Genomic DNA, 17,610 nt, shown 5'->3' on the forward strand with positions numbered 1-17,610 from the left:
TCCACTAATAGATAACAAACTACGTATACATGTTGATTTCAAATGTTGGAAAAATCCATTACAAAGTACAAACAATTATACACAGGTGGTTCTGAATTTCTGACATCTCCACTAATAACAAGCTAGTAGATGTGAATAATTTAGAAGAAAAAATAAAGAAATATATTCCGTGCCCCAGAAAAATATCTCATTTCAACTTCTTGAGGCACCCCGTTATCATACACTTGGTTTTATAATTCTAATAAAAAAAAGAGTTTCAGAACTTCCAGAGTATTTGCCTTATGCAATTTCCCCCCTTCCGAAGGTTGTTGCAACACTTTTGGCGTGATAACGCCTGTATTAAACCATAGGAAAAAGAGGGTAAACAAGCTTCAGAAGAGGAGAAATCGCGAAAGGTACTTTCCTCTCGCGATTTCTCCTTTATCCTTTCGCGATTTCTCCTCTACATCATATTGCAGATTATCATGATGACTTGAGAACTGTGGATGTCATTGATGAAACGAGTCATCAAGGATGAACCAAATGAACCATATTAATCAAGCTTAATGATGAACTGGATTTACTTCCCAACATCCTAGACCTAGAAGAAGTTAGTTTCTAAAAAGATTTACCTCGGCACCGCTTTCACACTACTTAAAGGCATAATCTTGATTTTAGGTAACGCACGAAGTAAAATATTTCTTCCAATTGAGATATGAAATTGTAATGTAACTACAGTCAATAATAGGCATTCCAATATCCTAGACCTAGAAGAAGTTAGTTTCTAAAAAGATTTACCTCGGCACCGCTTTCACACTACTTAAAGGCACAATCTTGATTTTAGGTAACGCACGAAGTAAAATATTTCTTCCAATTGAGATATGAAATTGTAATGTAACTACAGTCAATAATAGGTATGCAATAATTAAACATATATACTAACACAACCGGGATTTGAACTAGAAACCATATTGACTCTGGTCGGGGCAACCGGAATTCTAATCAAGTGAAAGCTAACATCCACTTCCCAGGAACTATATTGTGCTGCGACTTCCTCCCACGTCTAGAGAGTACCAAGTTCAACACTCCTAGAGACAATATTATTAACTAATTATACACTAAAATCCCAATGTATTGCACGCTTCAGACTGTTGTCTGCATTATGATGTTTGATAAATCATACTTCTTCAATGGTTTATCTTTTCCCTTCAATAGTTCTCCTCTTCTCCCCCTTCTCTTCCTCCTCCTCCTTTTCTTTCTTTTTCTTTTAAGAATTCTTGTATAAGAAGAAGGAGGAGAAGAAAAATAAGTTGATGAGGGAGGAGAAGAAAACAAAGAAGAAGAAATAAAGGAAAGAAGGATAGAAAAAAAAGAAGACAACCAAGATAATGAATTAATGAAGAAGATGAAGAAAAATAAGAAGAAGAAAAATTCCGACCCTCATTCCAATTCCACCCATGACCAATTAGGTATCACCTGTACGCGATGATACCTGGAGAAGTTTTATCATTTGAATGAAACGTGATGGACGATGGATGAGACAGACAGAATGGTCATGACCAATTGGATATCACCTGTACGCGATGATACCTGGAGAAGTTTTATCATTTGAATGAAACGTGATGGACGATGGATGAGACAGACAGAATGGTCAATGGTCATCAATTACTCGTAATGAACTCGGAGAAAACAATTAAACCCAGGATGGTGATTATACTCCTCTGCCGAGAGTGTTAATTACACCAAGTGTTTATTGTTATTGGGTTATTTTGTGTTGCTGCTCTGAATATCGCCACATATCATGAGGCTATTTAGCGTCTTGGTGTTCGCCCTACAGGTGAAGTCGAATTGGAAATACTTCATCTGTTAACAAGGGAAGAAGAGGGTAACAAGAAGTGATATTCAACACTCTACTTGAATTTGATTTAAAATTAATGTACCTACCTCGGTGGTGTAGTGGTCACGGCGCTCACCTGGTAAATAGGAGGGCGTGCGTTCAATCCCAGCCGAGGTATGGAATTTTATCCTCAATATAATTTGAGACTTTGACCACAATAATAGTAGTAGCCAACTGCTGGAGTAAAGGGACTTTTCAGTCCTACTTGGATCCTAATGTGGGTTGGACACTTTTTCACTTCCTTTAGAGTAGTTTAGAGTACCTAGTTCCTCCATCCACCTCCCAGTGGGCGATTCAAACAAAGGCTGGCTTTCCCCTCAACCCCCCTGAACACTGAAAGTTTCACTCAAAAACAATGGAAACTTTACAGTAAACACAGAAGAAAAGGAAATACTCGTTGACACCGTACACACCCTGGGCCAGTTCCTCCATCCACCCCCCAGTGGGCGATTCAAACAAAGGCTGGCTTTCCCCTCAACCCCCCCTAAACACTGAAAGTTTCACTCAAAAACAATGGAAACTTTACAGTAAACACAGAAGAAAAGGAAATAATCGTTGACACCGTACACGCCCTGGGCAATTACCCGCGAGCTTGGATGTCATAAAGCTTGCACAGTTTGCACAGGGCTACACAGACTCCCTGCAGTGCAAAGCGTGCACCAGGCTGTGTGGCACGATTTCCAACGCTTGCGACTTGTGTGTGATCTCGGATTATACGACTTTTATTAGTAGATAAATAAAATTCTAGTGCCGCTTGTTAGGAGACAGGCATTGTCAATGGTAGTGGTAGTTAGTAGTGAATAGTATCAATAGTGTTATTGTACTACTGGTTATGCCATTCACTCGGTTCCTACGTTTCAAGGAAGAAAGGGGTTTTGTAGTTTTATTGGATTGTTTGACAGTGGTAGTAGTGAATAGTATCAATAGTGTTATTCTACTACTGGTTATGCCATTCACTCGGTTCCTACGTTTCAAGGAAGAAAGGGGTTTTGTAGTTTTATTGGATTGTTTGACCACTAGATCGATTTTTAGGATGCAAGATTTTGATGTGGTTTTGCAGTGTGTACTCGTATAGCTTCGTTTTTTTTCCGTGTCCGACTCTGCTGTGGATAGGACTGAAACGTCCAATTCGTCTAAAAATTTCAAGATCATTATTTGAATTATTTTGAAATATTGGCGGTGAAACACTCTGATTCGTTAATAATAATTCACAGTTATTTCTCTTTCTGAATAAGGCCCTGTAAGTACTAATGTATACTTATAGGGTACATGCTGTGCAAGAAGCAAAAAAGAGCCTATGATTTTGAGTTTGATTCATAGGAATGGGATCATCAAACAAAACTCCAAGTGCTCGTTCATACGAACATGTATTGTGGTAACAAACTGGTAGATTTTAAATGTTTGGAAATTTGTCATCTCTACTAGTACCTATGTAAGTGCAGACAATATGCAACTGTAGGTCTGACATCTCCACTAATACCAAGCTAAACTTAAAAGAAAAGAAAGAAATTATATATTCCGTGCCCCAGAAAAATATCTCATTTCAACTTCTTGAGGCACCCCGTTATCATACACTTGGTTTTATAATTCTAATAAAAACCTATAATGGGTTTGGCTCGAGGCTTTTCCTAATTAAAAATCAAAGCCATATATCAAACTTTTTCTCTCAAATCGAATAATGTTCAATAATATAAAACACATTGGAAATGATGGGCTCGCATGTAATTTGTTTTGATATGAAACATATTGAAAATACAAATGAAACCATATTGAATACAAGTTTTGATTCACAGGTAATATGGATATGTGGAATGGAGACTTCATGGAATTTTTCATATCCAGTGCTTACCTGGTGCTGATATTTGATTAAACCACCGAGCATTTTGCCCGCGAGTATCAAATCGGGTACGAATGAAACCATATTGAATACAAGTTTTGATTCACAGGTAATATGGATATGTGGAATGGAGACTACATGGAATTTTTCATATCCAGTGCTTACCTGGTGCTGATATTTGATTAAACCACCGAGCATTTTGCCCGCGAGTATCAAATCGGGTACAAGTGGAGACTATTACATGGAACTTTTCATATCCAGTGCTTACCTGGTGCTGATATTTGATTAAACCACCGAGCATTTTGCCCGCGAGTATCAAATTGGGTACGAAAAGATCTCAACAATTTATTTCACCTTTGCCACTTCGAGACATCTCCGTTGTCTGATGGATGCAGTAATTAAATAAAAATCTGAATTCTGGAGAGAAAACTTGACTTCTCCTGGAGCCAGAGAGTGAGACATCTCCGTTGTCTGATGGATGCAGTAATTAAATAAAAAGCTGGATTCTGGAGAGAAAACTTGACTTCTCCTGGAGCCAGAGAGCTTTTCAAAATTAGACCGGACTCTCAGAGAGTCAATTCGTTCCAAGAACGTCAGTTCCTTCCGACTGTTATATTTCGCCTCGGATGGAAATAAAAACTCGCAAACTAGTGCTCTATTTTCCAAACCAACTAGTAAGGCATTTGCATTTAGCAGTTTAGCTTTCATTTTCAATCCAACCACTGCCTATTGATGTTATGACGAAAGTAGAGGGTGGTGGAGGGACTTACCTTTCTTTTGATTGAAGGAGATTCGTTCCAAGAACGTCAGTTCCTTCCGACTGTTAAATTTCGCCTCGGATGGAAATTAAACTCGCGAACTAGTGCTCTATTTTCCAAACCAACTAGTCAGGCATTTCCATTTAGCTTTCATTTTCAATTCAACCACTGCCTATTGATGTTATGACGAAAGACGAAAGTAGAGGGTGGTGGAGGGACTTACCTTTCTTTTGATTGAAGGAGAACAGGTCATCGAGGAACTCTTTCCGTTTGGGCTCGTCACTCAGCTCGTACAACTGTAAGAAGAAGAGGAAGAAACACAAGGTTTGTTAAAATTGATGTCAACACAAGGAATAGGGTACTGGAAGAGGAAGGGGAAGATACAAAAAGTTTGTTAAAATTGATGTCAAAACGAAGAATAGTTTGCTGAGTGACCTTCTGGACATGCTTCCAGAAAGTTTAAATTTCTATGTTTCTAATCAATCCTCAAAGAAGTTGAAAAGAACAACTTCTTAAAACGTAATTTTTACTTTCTATTATTTTCTTTGCTGTGAAAATCAGAGGTTTGGTTTTTCAGGCGACTACGAGATAATAAAAGTCGCGCAACTACGCTATACCAATCTGGGACGGGCCTTAGAATCATCCCCGGGCCCGGCTAGGCTAGGCCCTGTTAAACCGTGCCAAATCCCAAGTATACATATCCGAGTTATTGATATTGAAATCCGAATCACACACACACACAGCAAGATTCAAAACCAATATCATTTTCATCAAGATAAAACCGAGCGACCTATTGGAAGTGTGGATACAAATTGAACATAAACAACATCCTGGCTGAATCTAAAGACAATCTCGAAGCCACTATTTTTATATTGAAACGAGGAGATTCGAATCAAACTGCAGTCGCCACACATGAGCATACGGGGTAGACGAGAAACAGTCGAAGAAAGAGTTTCAGAACTTTCAGAGTATTTGCCTTATGCAGTTTCCCCCCTTCTGAAGATTGTTGCAACACTTTTGGCGTGATAGTGCCTGTATTAAACCATAGGAAAAAGAGGGTAAACGAGCTTCAGAAGAGGAGAAATCGCGAAAGGTACTTTCCTCTCACGATTTCTCCTTTATCCTTTCGCGATTTCTCCTCTACATCATATTGGACAATTATAAATCAGGGAATTGTGAAAGACCGTAAGGACCATGAAGGTTGTTGCAACACTTTTGGCGTAATAGCGCCTGTATTAAACCATGGGAAAAAGAGGGTAAACGAGCTTCAGAAGAGGAGAAATCGCGAAAGGTACTTTCCTCTCGCGATTTCTCCTTTATCCTTTCGCGATTTCTCCTCTACATCATATTGTACAATTATAAATCAGGGAATTGTGAAAGGACCGTAAGGACCAGCAGACTATCTGAACCAAGTTTAGAATACTAATATAACAAGCAAACAAGTGACGACCCAAAGCATCCAGTTCTAAGAAACAAGCAAGACTGTTCCATGAAAATCTAAAAAGTGTTCGGTGAAACACCCTGATCAATTTGAATTCGTAAGGACCAGCAGACTATCTGAACCAAGTTTAGAATACCAATATAACAAGCAAACAAGTGACGAACCAAAGCATCCAGTTCTAAGAAACAAGCAAGACTGTTCCATGAAAATCTAAAAAGTGTTCGGTGAAACACCCTGATCAATTTGAATTCTCAATATTCGATAAATCAGGATTTTAATTAATTGTTGATTTATTTAATTGCGGCAGTAAATAGTTGGGGCGATTAATTTGCGCTCGATGATTACAAATTCAGTATCAATAAAATAAATAAGACAATATTATTAACTAATTATACACTGAATCCCAATGTATTGCACGCTTCAGACTGTTCGTCTGCATTATGATCAGTCTGCATGGTGCTTCATTTTTCTTCAATAGTTCTTCTCTTCTCCCCCTTCTCTTCCTCCTCCTTTTCTTTCTTTTTCTTCTTCTTCTCCTATAAGAAGAAGGAGGAGGAGAAAAATAAGATGATGAGGGAGGAGAAGAAGACAAAGAAGAAATAAAGGAAAGAAGGAAAGAAAAAGAAGAAGACAACCAAGATAATGAATTAATGAAGAAGATGAAGAAAAATAAGAAGAAGAAAAATTCCGACCCTCATTCCAATTCCATGACTTAATCACTAAATTCATAGGAATTAATAATTCTAGATGGGAATTACACTCGATTATTGTGAGCGTATAATTGAAAAAATTAGTTACCTACGCGTATAGGTAAGATTACCTTTTCTTCTTAGACGGATTACTAGGACTCTTGGTATAAGTTTCTTTACCATTATTTGAGCACCTACTTTTGAAAAGAAGAATTTTCTAACTTATAAATCTAGAAGTCTCCAGATAAACAAGAATTTGGAATGTTGTGTTACCCTCCTTCTACATAGGCGGTTCTTGCCTAAATTTTTGGGGGGGCTTGATTTTGAAGGTACACCTTCAAAATTTTGATTTAGCTTTATGTAAAAAAAGACAATCATCTGATATAACTTTCTCAAATAGTTGCTAATCATCTAATCAAATTCAGTACTCAAGTCCTATACAAGTTGATTGAATTCAATAGGGACACTCTCATGTTTGTGTGTACTTAAGGTATTAAAAAATATCAGTGTCCAATATTTGATCAAAACTACTGAATTGGTAGGGGCCCTAATTTATTATTCCAAGAAATCGTCAGCAGTAAATCCACTGATAGAGCAAACGGTCGAGGAATACTAAATTGGTCTTATTAACACATTGATAAAAAAAGACAGGGACTTGGTTTAGAAATTAAATTATTTCTGACAAGGTTCTGAAGAATTTTTGTTATAGATAATTATAGTCTATATATTACTTTGTTAGAACTACTCATACCACTCGTGCCAAAGGACTGAGCCAACAGCCCTTATAGAGCCTGTCGAAGAACACCTTCAAATATAATTCCAATTCCACCTACGAATATTTTGGCTGATCCCTTCTGTTCAACAACTGAATTTCGTTCCTGGAGCTCAAGGTAAAAATATTAATAATTCTATGTATATTAGAGGGCGCCATATTGGTTTCTATTGAAATGATAATTATTTGGACAAACGAAATCAAGAAACTCAGAATGCAACCTGGCACGAAATTGTGACGCAAATACAGGGTGACCAAGAGACTTGAATGACATTGGTTCTACAGACATCTCTTTCCTGTGATTCTCGCAAACAGAAAACCAATTCATGTATCACCACACCCACCCAGTATACATAGTCGGTGTAAAATAAAAACCAATATCCTAAGTACTGTAATAGGTATACATTTTGCACTTTGAAATACACATCATAATGGAAGTAATACATTTTGAAATTAAATATATATAAATAAAACACACTTATAACATGTGTAATGCAGCGTTTTTTCAAACACACATTGAACAAACAAATATGATTAGAATAATAGTCAAAGGTATAACTTGTGAATGTTGATGTATTACTTAGTATGTATTAAAAGTAATTAAAGTACAACATATGTGAAATACGTATTTCCACATGCAATTAGAACAATCGACTTGGAAGAGTGTATTGTTGGCTCCCCTTAATGGGGACATTGATATAGTATGCATAATATTTGGACCTAATAGCATTGACGTATACTCACTACTAGGAAGACTATCGATATCTATAAACCTAGCACGAAGGTAGACAATAGTGGGTGAACCAAGAATAATGTGGACACTTGTTGAGTGAAAAATGGGAATAAATTTCCTTATAGATAATATATACAATTTAAGTGAAAATGAAAAGTAAATACATTGTAATAATGTTAATTCGGTAAGGAAAAGAAAATAACGGCTAAGAAAAGGTGTTTTTGGTTGCATTTAGTTTGGTTGTTTTGTTTTGTTTTATTTCAAGTGGAAAAGTGGGTTACCTACATTTCTTTGTTAATAATTCAAAGAATAAATTTGTTGAGTGAATAATGGGAATAAATTTCCTTATAGATAATACAATTTAAGTGAAAATGAAAAGTAAACACATTGTAATAATGTTAATTCGGCAAGGAAAAGAAAATAACGGCTAAGAAAAGGTGTTTTTGGTTGCATTTAGTTTGGTTGTTTTGTTTTGTTTCAAGTGGAAAAGTGGCTACACTTGGGTTACCTACATTTCTTTGTTAATAATTCAAAGAATAAATAATTTCAACACATAATTCAATTCCATTTCATCTTCATTCCCATTTTTTCCCTTTACATTTTCTTCTTTTTGTCTTATTCCTTTTACTCCTTTTTCTTTGATTCCATTTTCTCATTTTCATATCATTTCCCTTATTTGCCTAAACCGTTTGTTTCCAGTTTCCAGGGCAACCCCATATGAATTATTTCTGTGCGAACAATAAGTCTGATGAGAATTAATGACAATTTTCCATGCGTGATATTGTTTTTATATTGATCTTTGTGTTGCCTAATGATATTGAATTTATGGCTTCACACCATTGTACAGTGTTAATTGTAAATGGTGTATAACAATATACACCATTTTCTAGTGTTTGTCACTGAATTAGTTGATAAACTGCCTGTGAATCAGTTGTTAATTGCCTGAGAAAGATATAGGATAAGATTAGTTAAAAGTCAATGGGGATGGATCAAAAGCTGAACACTTTGGTAGTAAAGAGTTTACACTGGCGTTAGTAACAACTAAAACAGAGGCAGTGTAAAAAAAAGTAAGTTTCAAGGCAGATTAGAAAACAAAACAAAAGATCTGACTTAGAAAACATAATCTAGGAAGATTTTCATGATAGATCTAGTAAAGTTGTTGTTGTTGTTGGTGTTGTTTACTAATGCAAAAGAAATTGATCATTTGGTCATTTTCCTAAAAAAGATCTGGAAAAGTAATCATTATCACACTTAAAACAAAACCTTCAGGCAGTGATAAAGATAATAACTCCATAACTAGACTAACATAACTGAACTTTGTCTAAAAAGGTCAACAAGAGTTTGTTGTTGGTGGTGTTGTTTCCTAATGCAAAAGAAATTGATCATTTGGACATTTTCCTTAAAAAGATCTGGAAAAGTAATCATAATCACACCTAAAACAAAACCTTCAGGCAGTGATAAAGATAATAACTCCATAACTAGACTAACATAACTGAACTTTGTCTAAAAAGGTCAACAAGAGACTGTGACTTACATATGACTATTACTCAAAGCGTTCAATTTACATCCGATAGGCCTTCAGATTAGATTGAGAAAAAATTATCGACCTTAAGTGCCTGGAATTAAAATCCCAGCGGGAGATGATTCCATACTTCCATAGTCACTTATTGATATTATATTACTCACAGGGAAAACATCAATAAATCAATAACGAAGTGGATAATTACGAGAAATCAAGATGACCAGCTCAAGATAAAGAACAATACCACGATAAAACATTGAACAATAATTAATTAACGATGAAAGTTATGCATAAGCTCCACTGAAGAGAATAATCAATTATAAAGAGAATTAAAAAATCAACAATTCCAATCTGAATTCAAGGCGTTGAAAACAAATTAAAAACAATAACTGATATCGAGCCATGAGAATGCTTTGGTTAATCATTAAACACCTACTTGGATCGATTAATTTATAATTTCAGAATTATAAAGACCGTTGTGTAGTGTACCAGGCGTTGTGGTGATATCTGTAGGCAACCTATATTTATAGAATTATAGGGACCTTAAGTAGGGGGATCCGAGAACTTTTAGGGTCAAATTGAAATCCATGTCCTGCGCCCCTACCGAAATTGTGTCAGAGATGCACCCCTTCTGGGTCCAAAAATCAATATTTTACAGTTTGTATTTCACAATAATCATAATATCTCGTGGCAAATCCCGTTCTTTTCGATCTAGAACTTTATCCGGTATTTTTCAGTAGATTTTTTTGTCTAGTTTAGGTGAAGACCAAAACCGTCTTCAGTAAGGATCTGCATGAGGAACTTCGGTCATGATGGTCTCATCCTGTCCCATGATAAGGTCACCTATGATAGCATGAACAAATGCATTGCCCTGTTGATTGTCCCATAATCCCACACGTCAATTAAACTGAATTTTATGCGGGTTTGGTTTTGATTGTGTTTTTAATATTAAGTATTAACTTGAACCTAGGAAAAGGGTTATAAGTTCTGCTCAAATTATCTAGGATTGTGCTCACTCGAATATTTGCAGAGTCAAAGAAGGGGTGTTAGAGTGTAAGGTCAGAGAACTTAGGCATACTGTGACAGCTTATTCATTTGGGACAAAAAATTGTTAAAACTTTCCTGGGCTGAACTTGGACCTAACTTAAAGTTTCAAGAGAACTTATTCAAAACACGGAATTTGAGGAACAAAAGGGTCAAACCAATTAATGGCACATATTGAATTTCGTGGACATGCCATGAATATTCCCGCAAGAGACCTGTGTCAAATCTTCAAGAGTCCTGCATAGTGAACTTCGCACTCAGGAATTTCGTAAGAATCTATGAAATTACCGAGGCCTGCACAGCTTGTCACACAAATTCCTATGCATATTTCTATTTTCCGAAATTTCAAACTCAAAATATGACAAATTTTCTATCGAGAAATCCAATAATTAGACATAATTTACCTCAAGATAAAGATAACATCAAGCCTAGTTTGAACATTTGTTCACTTCAGTTCACAACGAGAGGTTAGAGGTGGAACAATGTAAAGAGCACTGTGCTCGACCCCCGGCGCGGACAAGATTTAATTAGCCTGAATACAATTAAAGCCTCTATATCTCTATTCTGGCCGTGACATTTCCGTTGTCACTATACATTCACGGTGAAATTCAATTGAGACTGGCGAGAAATTGAATTGTTTTACTTCGTAAGTTATTGGTCCGCTACTGGTAGTATTTGATAAGAATGATAAGGGTTTAGGCCCAGTTTTATTGGAAATTTTGGATAATTTCAGTGGATATTTAAGTAGATGATCCCATATTCGAATGGTGAAGTACCAAAAACAATCTCTCCGCCAAATTTTTGAATCATCCAATTTTCCAAAGGTGTCATTTTTTTCGAATATGTTTTATATGAGGAAGTGTAATAAAGGAGGTTTTATCGTACCGAAATCGAAGGGAGAAGGAAGACAGGATAGGAGAAAGAAAACCATTCCGAGAACGAACCGTATCGGACTAGAATAACATTCGCCCCAATAATAAGAGTAACAGATAGAAAAACAAGTTCATGTTGACTGTAATACTTTCATAGAAATACAGTCGAATCTGGTTAAGCAGGATTCAAAGAGACTGGCAATGTTTTCCTACTTTATAGATTCTTAGCTTGAAAAAGCCAGCCTTGGATAGGTACCCTTTTGGCAGCCCAGTTAGCTTGGAGGGAACCACGTCAGACTTGTAAGCGCTAAGACGCGGGTGCCACTCACGCCCTGGGCGGATTTTCGCAAGTCCCTAAGATAGCCAAATAAAGGATTGATTTTCCTGTTCAAAGAGGTTTTTGTGTCAAAAAATTATAAAGTTTATCCAGATTTTCTGCTTTGCACAAGTCCTGTTTTGTCCAAGTTCGACCGTAACACAAAAAATTAAAAACGGTGTCATAAACAAGACAGAAAAACGGAAACCGTGGCATTTTCATTTCGTTGTGAATTTATTTTCTCCAGTGCATCCTAGAGCCAGCGTGCATAATTACCCCCACTGTACTCAGTTACCCTGTCTGTTCCTACTTACCCTTGGTGTATACTGTTACTCCACTCTACCATACTTACCCCCATGAATGTATAATTACCCGAGACGACTCTTGCCATTTTTTTTCTTCTTCTTCTTCTTCTTCTTCTTCTTCCTTTTCTTTTTCTTCTTCTTCTTTTCTCTCTTTTTTGTCCTCTTCTTTTTCTTCTTCTTCATCTTCTTCTTCTCCTCCTCCTCCTCCTACTCCTCCTCATGCTTCTCCCTTTTTTCTTCCTCTCATTTTTATTCTCCTTCTTTTTCTTCTTCTTCTTCTGTTTCGTTTTTATTACGAGGAGTATAAACAGAGAAACCACTCTAGTTACGGTACCTACTGTTGTCTACTTAACATCGCCCGTGTTTCCTACTTCTTAATGTTAATCCAGTGAAAAGCATTCCACTATGTGATGATGATCTTATGCAAGTATACTGGGTGGTTTAAAATAACAACGTTCAATACAGGGTAGCTTAAAATATAATCAGGTATGTAAAAAACAGGGTGTTTTTATCCCAGAAAAATAGTGAAAATAAAAACCAACAAAGAAAGAAATTTTCTCACACATATTTTGTACACGATCATCAGTATCTACAATACCTACTTGATTTATTTTGGGAGGAACAAAATGGTATTTTTGGGGGGGATCTCATAACTTTTTGCAGAAACTAGCATAATGTGACTATGGAGCAGCGGATTAGCTACCTGCATTATAGTCTGTGTACCATTACTGAATCCAAATAAGTACCTTCATACCCACATAATTTCTGTACCTGCATATCTGTCCAGAGCTCCGACATTATTACGTATCTAACATAAAATGTAAAATAATAATAATGAAAGTAAAAAGAGAACACCCAAATTTACACATTAAAAGTTCAAACTTAAAACACATTTTGAAGATTCCTTGAAAACAATTTATTTTTTGAGGAGAAAGAACAATCTTAGGCATTATATATTTTCCTTCTTCTTCTTCTTCTTCTTCTTCTTCTTCTTCTTCTTCTTCTTCTTCTTCTTCCTCTTCTTCTTCTTCTTCTTCTTCTTCTTCTTTAAGCTTATCCCGGCAATCGGAAGAAGAAGAAACAGAAAAAAGACAAACAAGAAGAATTAATGTCAAGAGAAAAGCCAGAAGAATCGGCATTTGAATAATGTATTTCTAACTAAATTCTTTATCAAAATAGACAAGCTAGTAGGCATTCTCCCCTACCTTTTACCTAGAGAACCAAAAGCACTTCAAATGAAACTTTCATCTTATCTTGTCAACTTGTTATTGTCTCTACCCTTGAAAACATTGTTGAAAAATATCGCGCGAAAGAAGAAGCCAGAGACAAAGTAAAGAGAAAGAGGAAGAGAATGAAGAGGAAAAGGAGGAGAAGGAGGGGGAAGAAGGGGAGGAGGAAGAGAGAAAAAAACAGAGGCGAAAGTTTTAAATTCGTTGTAAGAAAGTTTATTCTTATTGGAAGTTTGGGTAAGAAAGCGAAATGGTATAGAAATGTAGATCCCTCAAAAACACATAATGGAGGAAAAACAAGAGACAAGGATTCCGTCAAAGATAAATATACAGGCTGCGCCAGATTTAATTTAATTTAATTTAATTTAATTGAAAGATCAACACTGACAACGGCTTAGGGTAGGTAGATCTCATCATTTCCAACAAGGTTCTGTGGGTCATTTTCCAAACTTTGGCTTTGTTTTCGAGAAAAGTCCAAAAAATGACAGACCTTGTGTCAGTTTTCAGGTCTTAACTTTTTCATTTTATTCGAAAATTGTTTTTGTTTAAAAATAATAGACTCTTGAGTGGAAGGCAACCACTAGGCGAGGTTAACGCCTTAGGCGTTCTCTACCACCTAACCCTTAGAGCTCCACTGTTCTACAACTTTAAAAAAAGCTGACACATAAAGAGTAACAACAGCATTTTTTCTACAAAACAAACAAATTTGTATAATCTCCTGCGTAACGTTATACTCACGATCTGGATTCTAGATTCTTAAGAGGACAGATTTAATTCTACCGAGATTTATTTCTAGTGACTGCGCCAGTTATCCCATACAAATTTATTAAACGGCGCGCGGGGCTGAGCGAATAATCCCAGTTTTATCATTCTATAGTACATACCTATTCCCTGAAACTTATGTCTTTTTTTACTACTGCTCGTCACAAAATCAATACACTAAGTGACTACGCCAAATTGTCTTACTTGACCAACTTGGACTCGACCCAGCAACCTCCAGATCCAGAGACTAATCACTACATCACCACTGAGCGCTACCGCACTCCTTATTGTAAATAGGTACCTAATAATGTAATATTTAGGTACCTACGTAAATACTTTTTTTAAGGGGTTTCACGATAAGCTCTTCCACCCAACCTACCGCTAATACTCGTACGTGTTATGCAAAATCCAAATTATGTAGGGTATTGAATGTCATTCTTAGAGAAAAAAAAAATAATATGAAATCCCGCATCAGCTGGTCCCAAGGGAATTTCCAGGGCGAAATTTTCCCTTTTCCCTCCTTCTTGTTCAAATTTCCCTCTACCAATTCAATTTTTTCCTCCTCTTGTTCAAATTTTCCCTCTGCCAGTCCAATTTTCCCTCCTTGCTCTTTTAGTTTGTTCTACCTACGATAAGGAATTATTCCAAGAAATTTAATTGAAATCAAATATAAAAGAAAATGAAAATGAGATATCTAAGAAGTGCGAAAAAGAGGGGAAGAAGAGAGAAGAGGGAGAAAAGAAGGGATAGTGAAGAAGAAGAAGAAGAAGAAGAAGAAGAAGAGGAGGACAAGAACAAGAAAGAAAAAGAAGAATTCAAGTAAAGAGGAAACCAAAACAGAAGGAGAATAAGGAGGAGGAAAAGAGAAGACAGAAAGACGACGAAGATGAAGAAGGAGAAAAAGAAAAGCCAGGAGAAGAAGAAGCATCATCATCATTGGTTAACAGCCGAGGGGCTGGTTTGCAGCAGTACGCCATGATTCTCGATCTTCTGCTTTCCTCTTCAGGTCGTACTTGTTTAAACCACGAGAGCACAAAATTTTGATCTGAATGCACCTGAGATCAGATTTCCAAAGTTCAGTTTTGATGTGTTTTTTCACGCTCGAAAAAAATTACATTGTGTCCTATTTTTACGTTAAGAAACACGCGGTTTTTGTCCGAGAAAATTTTAGCTCAGAGGTGTCCATCTTTCCGGAAAACTTGCGCTTTATTTAGGGATCAGAATGAGACCTTATTTGCCTTTTTCACTCATGTCCTTCTCGGATAAATAACTACTTGACTACCCAAAAAACACACACGAGTGTAGAAAACTACTGACCGTTTGTGGGCGCCTTGCAATGTTAATGTTTGTTCTTTTTAGACGTTCTGTTCTTTGGCGTCTCCACTAATATTGTTCACATTGTGACGAACCTTTTCAATTTGTTTCTCCAAGTCTTACTTCTTCATAACAAGTAACAAGGACTACTTCTTTATTTTCTTCTTCTTCTTCTTCTTCTTCTTCTTCTTCTTCTTCTTCTTCTTCTTCTTCTTCTTTTCCCTCCTCTCTCTCTCTTTCTCTTGACCTCATTTCTCCATTTTTTTTCTCTCACTCTCTCAGTTTTCGCTCTCAGGAATTTCAAAAATTCATGTTAACAGCATGATACCTACTAGAGAGAGAGAGGAACAGAGAGAGAAAGAGGTAGAAAATAAGTGAGAGGGAGAGAGAGAAGAAAGAGGGAGAGAGAGGAGAGAGAGAGAAAGAGGGAGAGAGAGAGAAGTAGTGAATAAGGTGTGGTAGAAAAGTGTTAAAAATAAGACAGCACAAGACTTTAATGGATAAAAGGTGTGAACAGATAAGCGGGAGGAGTGGAAGGAGAAGAAAATGTGAAAGAAGGAAGTGGTAAAAGAAAGAAAAAGAGGAGAGAAAAAGATGTAGGATGACTTGAAGAAGAAAGAGAAGGTGTAGGAGGAAAAGGACAGAGCACCTCCTGCTGAGAGAGAGAGAGAGAGAGAGAGATAGTAGAAAGAGAAAAGTAAGGAAGGATGAATAGAAGAAAGAGAGGAGAAGAGTGTTAAAAGTAAAATAATGATTATGTACAAACTACAAGGGTAGATAAACAATAAAAAATGGGAACAGGAAGAGGAGAGAAGAAAGAGAAGAGAATGGAGACGAAGAGGAGTAAAAAAAAGTAAATATGTAGGTTTGATAGAGGGAACTACAATAACGGAGGTCCTATGAATCGAAAAGAGGAGGAGGACAGGATAGGAGAAAGCCAGCCGTTCCAAGAACGAACCTTATCTATTAAGCATAGAGTCCAAGTCCACCTAGAATTAAACCTACGCTTCCAATGACAGACTTGCTAGCTCGCTACCTTCCTAGCGCACTATGCTATGCTTCCTAGCGAAAATTCTGTTGATAACACATCACACGAAATTCCTTATTCTATTAATTTAATGATTCTTAGTTGGGTGTCCTTCAACCTTGACTTTTACAATACATACATATCTCTAACCGTTTAGTCAGTACAGTTGAAAACGGCCAAAAAGTGGTCAAAATATCTCCAACCGTAGCAACTATCTTTACCAAAAGGTAAAAGGTAGAGATTCCAAGTCTTTTTTTAACACCCTGTAGTCAGAGTAGAGGTGTTACTGTATACTGACCCTACTCACACGTCCCTACTGAAATCACATACCTCTTTGACTTGTGAAAGATTAGCTACCGGGAAAAAATACCTTTCAAAAGGGGGCGAAAAGCAACAAAAGGGAGGAAAAAGGGAAAAACGGAAGGGAAAGAGCGAGAAAGGGAGAAAAAGGAGGGAGGAAACAACATCCCCCTGCTGAAATCACATACCTCTTTGACTTGTGAAAGATTAGCTACCAGGAAAAATACCGTCCAAAAAGGGGGCGAAAATGGACAAAAGGTGGGAAAATAGTGTTCAAAAGGGAGAGAAAACGAAAGGGAAAGAGACAAAAATAACATCCCTCCTACTGAAATCACATACCTCTTTGACTTGTGAAAGATTAGCTACCGGGAAAAATAACGTTCAAAGGGGGGAAAGGGACAAAAAAGGGAAAAAGGGAGGGAACGAAACGATAGGAAAGGGGGAAAATCACGCTCCCTTTAGCGTTAAACAAAATCCGTTTTTCTAGTTTGACATTTTGTATCAGAGTACCAGGTGAAATGGACAGTTCACTTTATTCGCTACACACTGTTTTTATTTATTTTTTACTTACTTTATTTTATTTTATTTTATTTTGTTTATTTCATTTTTTTAATGGGGTTTTTGTGAGGGATTTTTTGTTCTCTATTCGTCAACAAGCTACCCGCTTTCTGACAATAGCCTCCCATTCGGATACTAGCCACACACAATATTGCTTAACTTCAGTGATCCAGGGAACTAGGATTTCGCTCTCTCTCTCTCTCTCTCTCTCTCTCTCTCTCTCTCTCTCTCTCTCTCTCTCTCTCTCTCTCTCTC

At 36.7% G+C, this 17,610-nt stretch overlaps 1 protein-coding gene across 1 annotated transcript in view; it reads right to left on the reverse strand.

Moving 5' to 3' along the window:
* Positions 1-4,632: 4,632 nt before the first annotated feature.
* Positions 4,633-17,610, reverse strand: part of LOC103505854 (protein dead ringer-like) — a 55,816-nt gene continuing 42,838 nt past the window's right edge. The window contains exon 4 of the mRNA XM_026821076.1: positions 4,633-4,767. Coding sequence (XP_026676877.1) covers positions 4,633-4,767 — 135 coding nt within the window. The remainder of the gene's footprint in view (positions 4,768-17,610) is intronic.

This window comes from Diaphorina citri, unplaced genomic scaffold (assembly GCF_000475195.1).
Source record: "Diaphorina citri unplaced genomic scaffold, Diaci psyllid genome assembly version 1.1 scaffold200, whole genome shotgun sequence".
Taxonomy (NCBI): Eukaryota; Metazoa; Arthropoda; class Insecta; order Hemiptera; family Psyllidae; genus Diaphorina; species Diaphorina citri.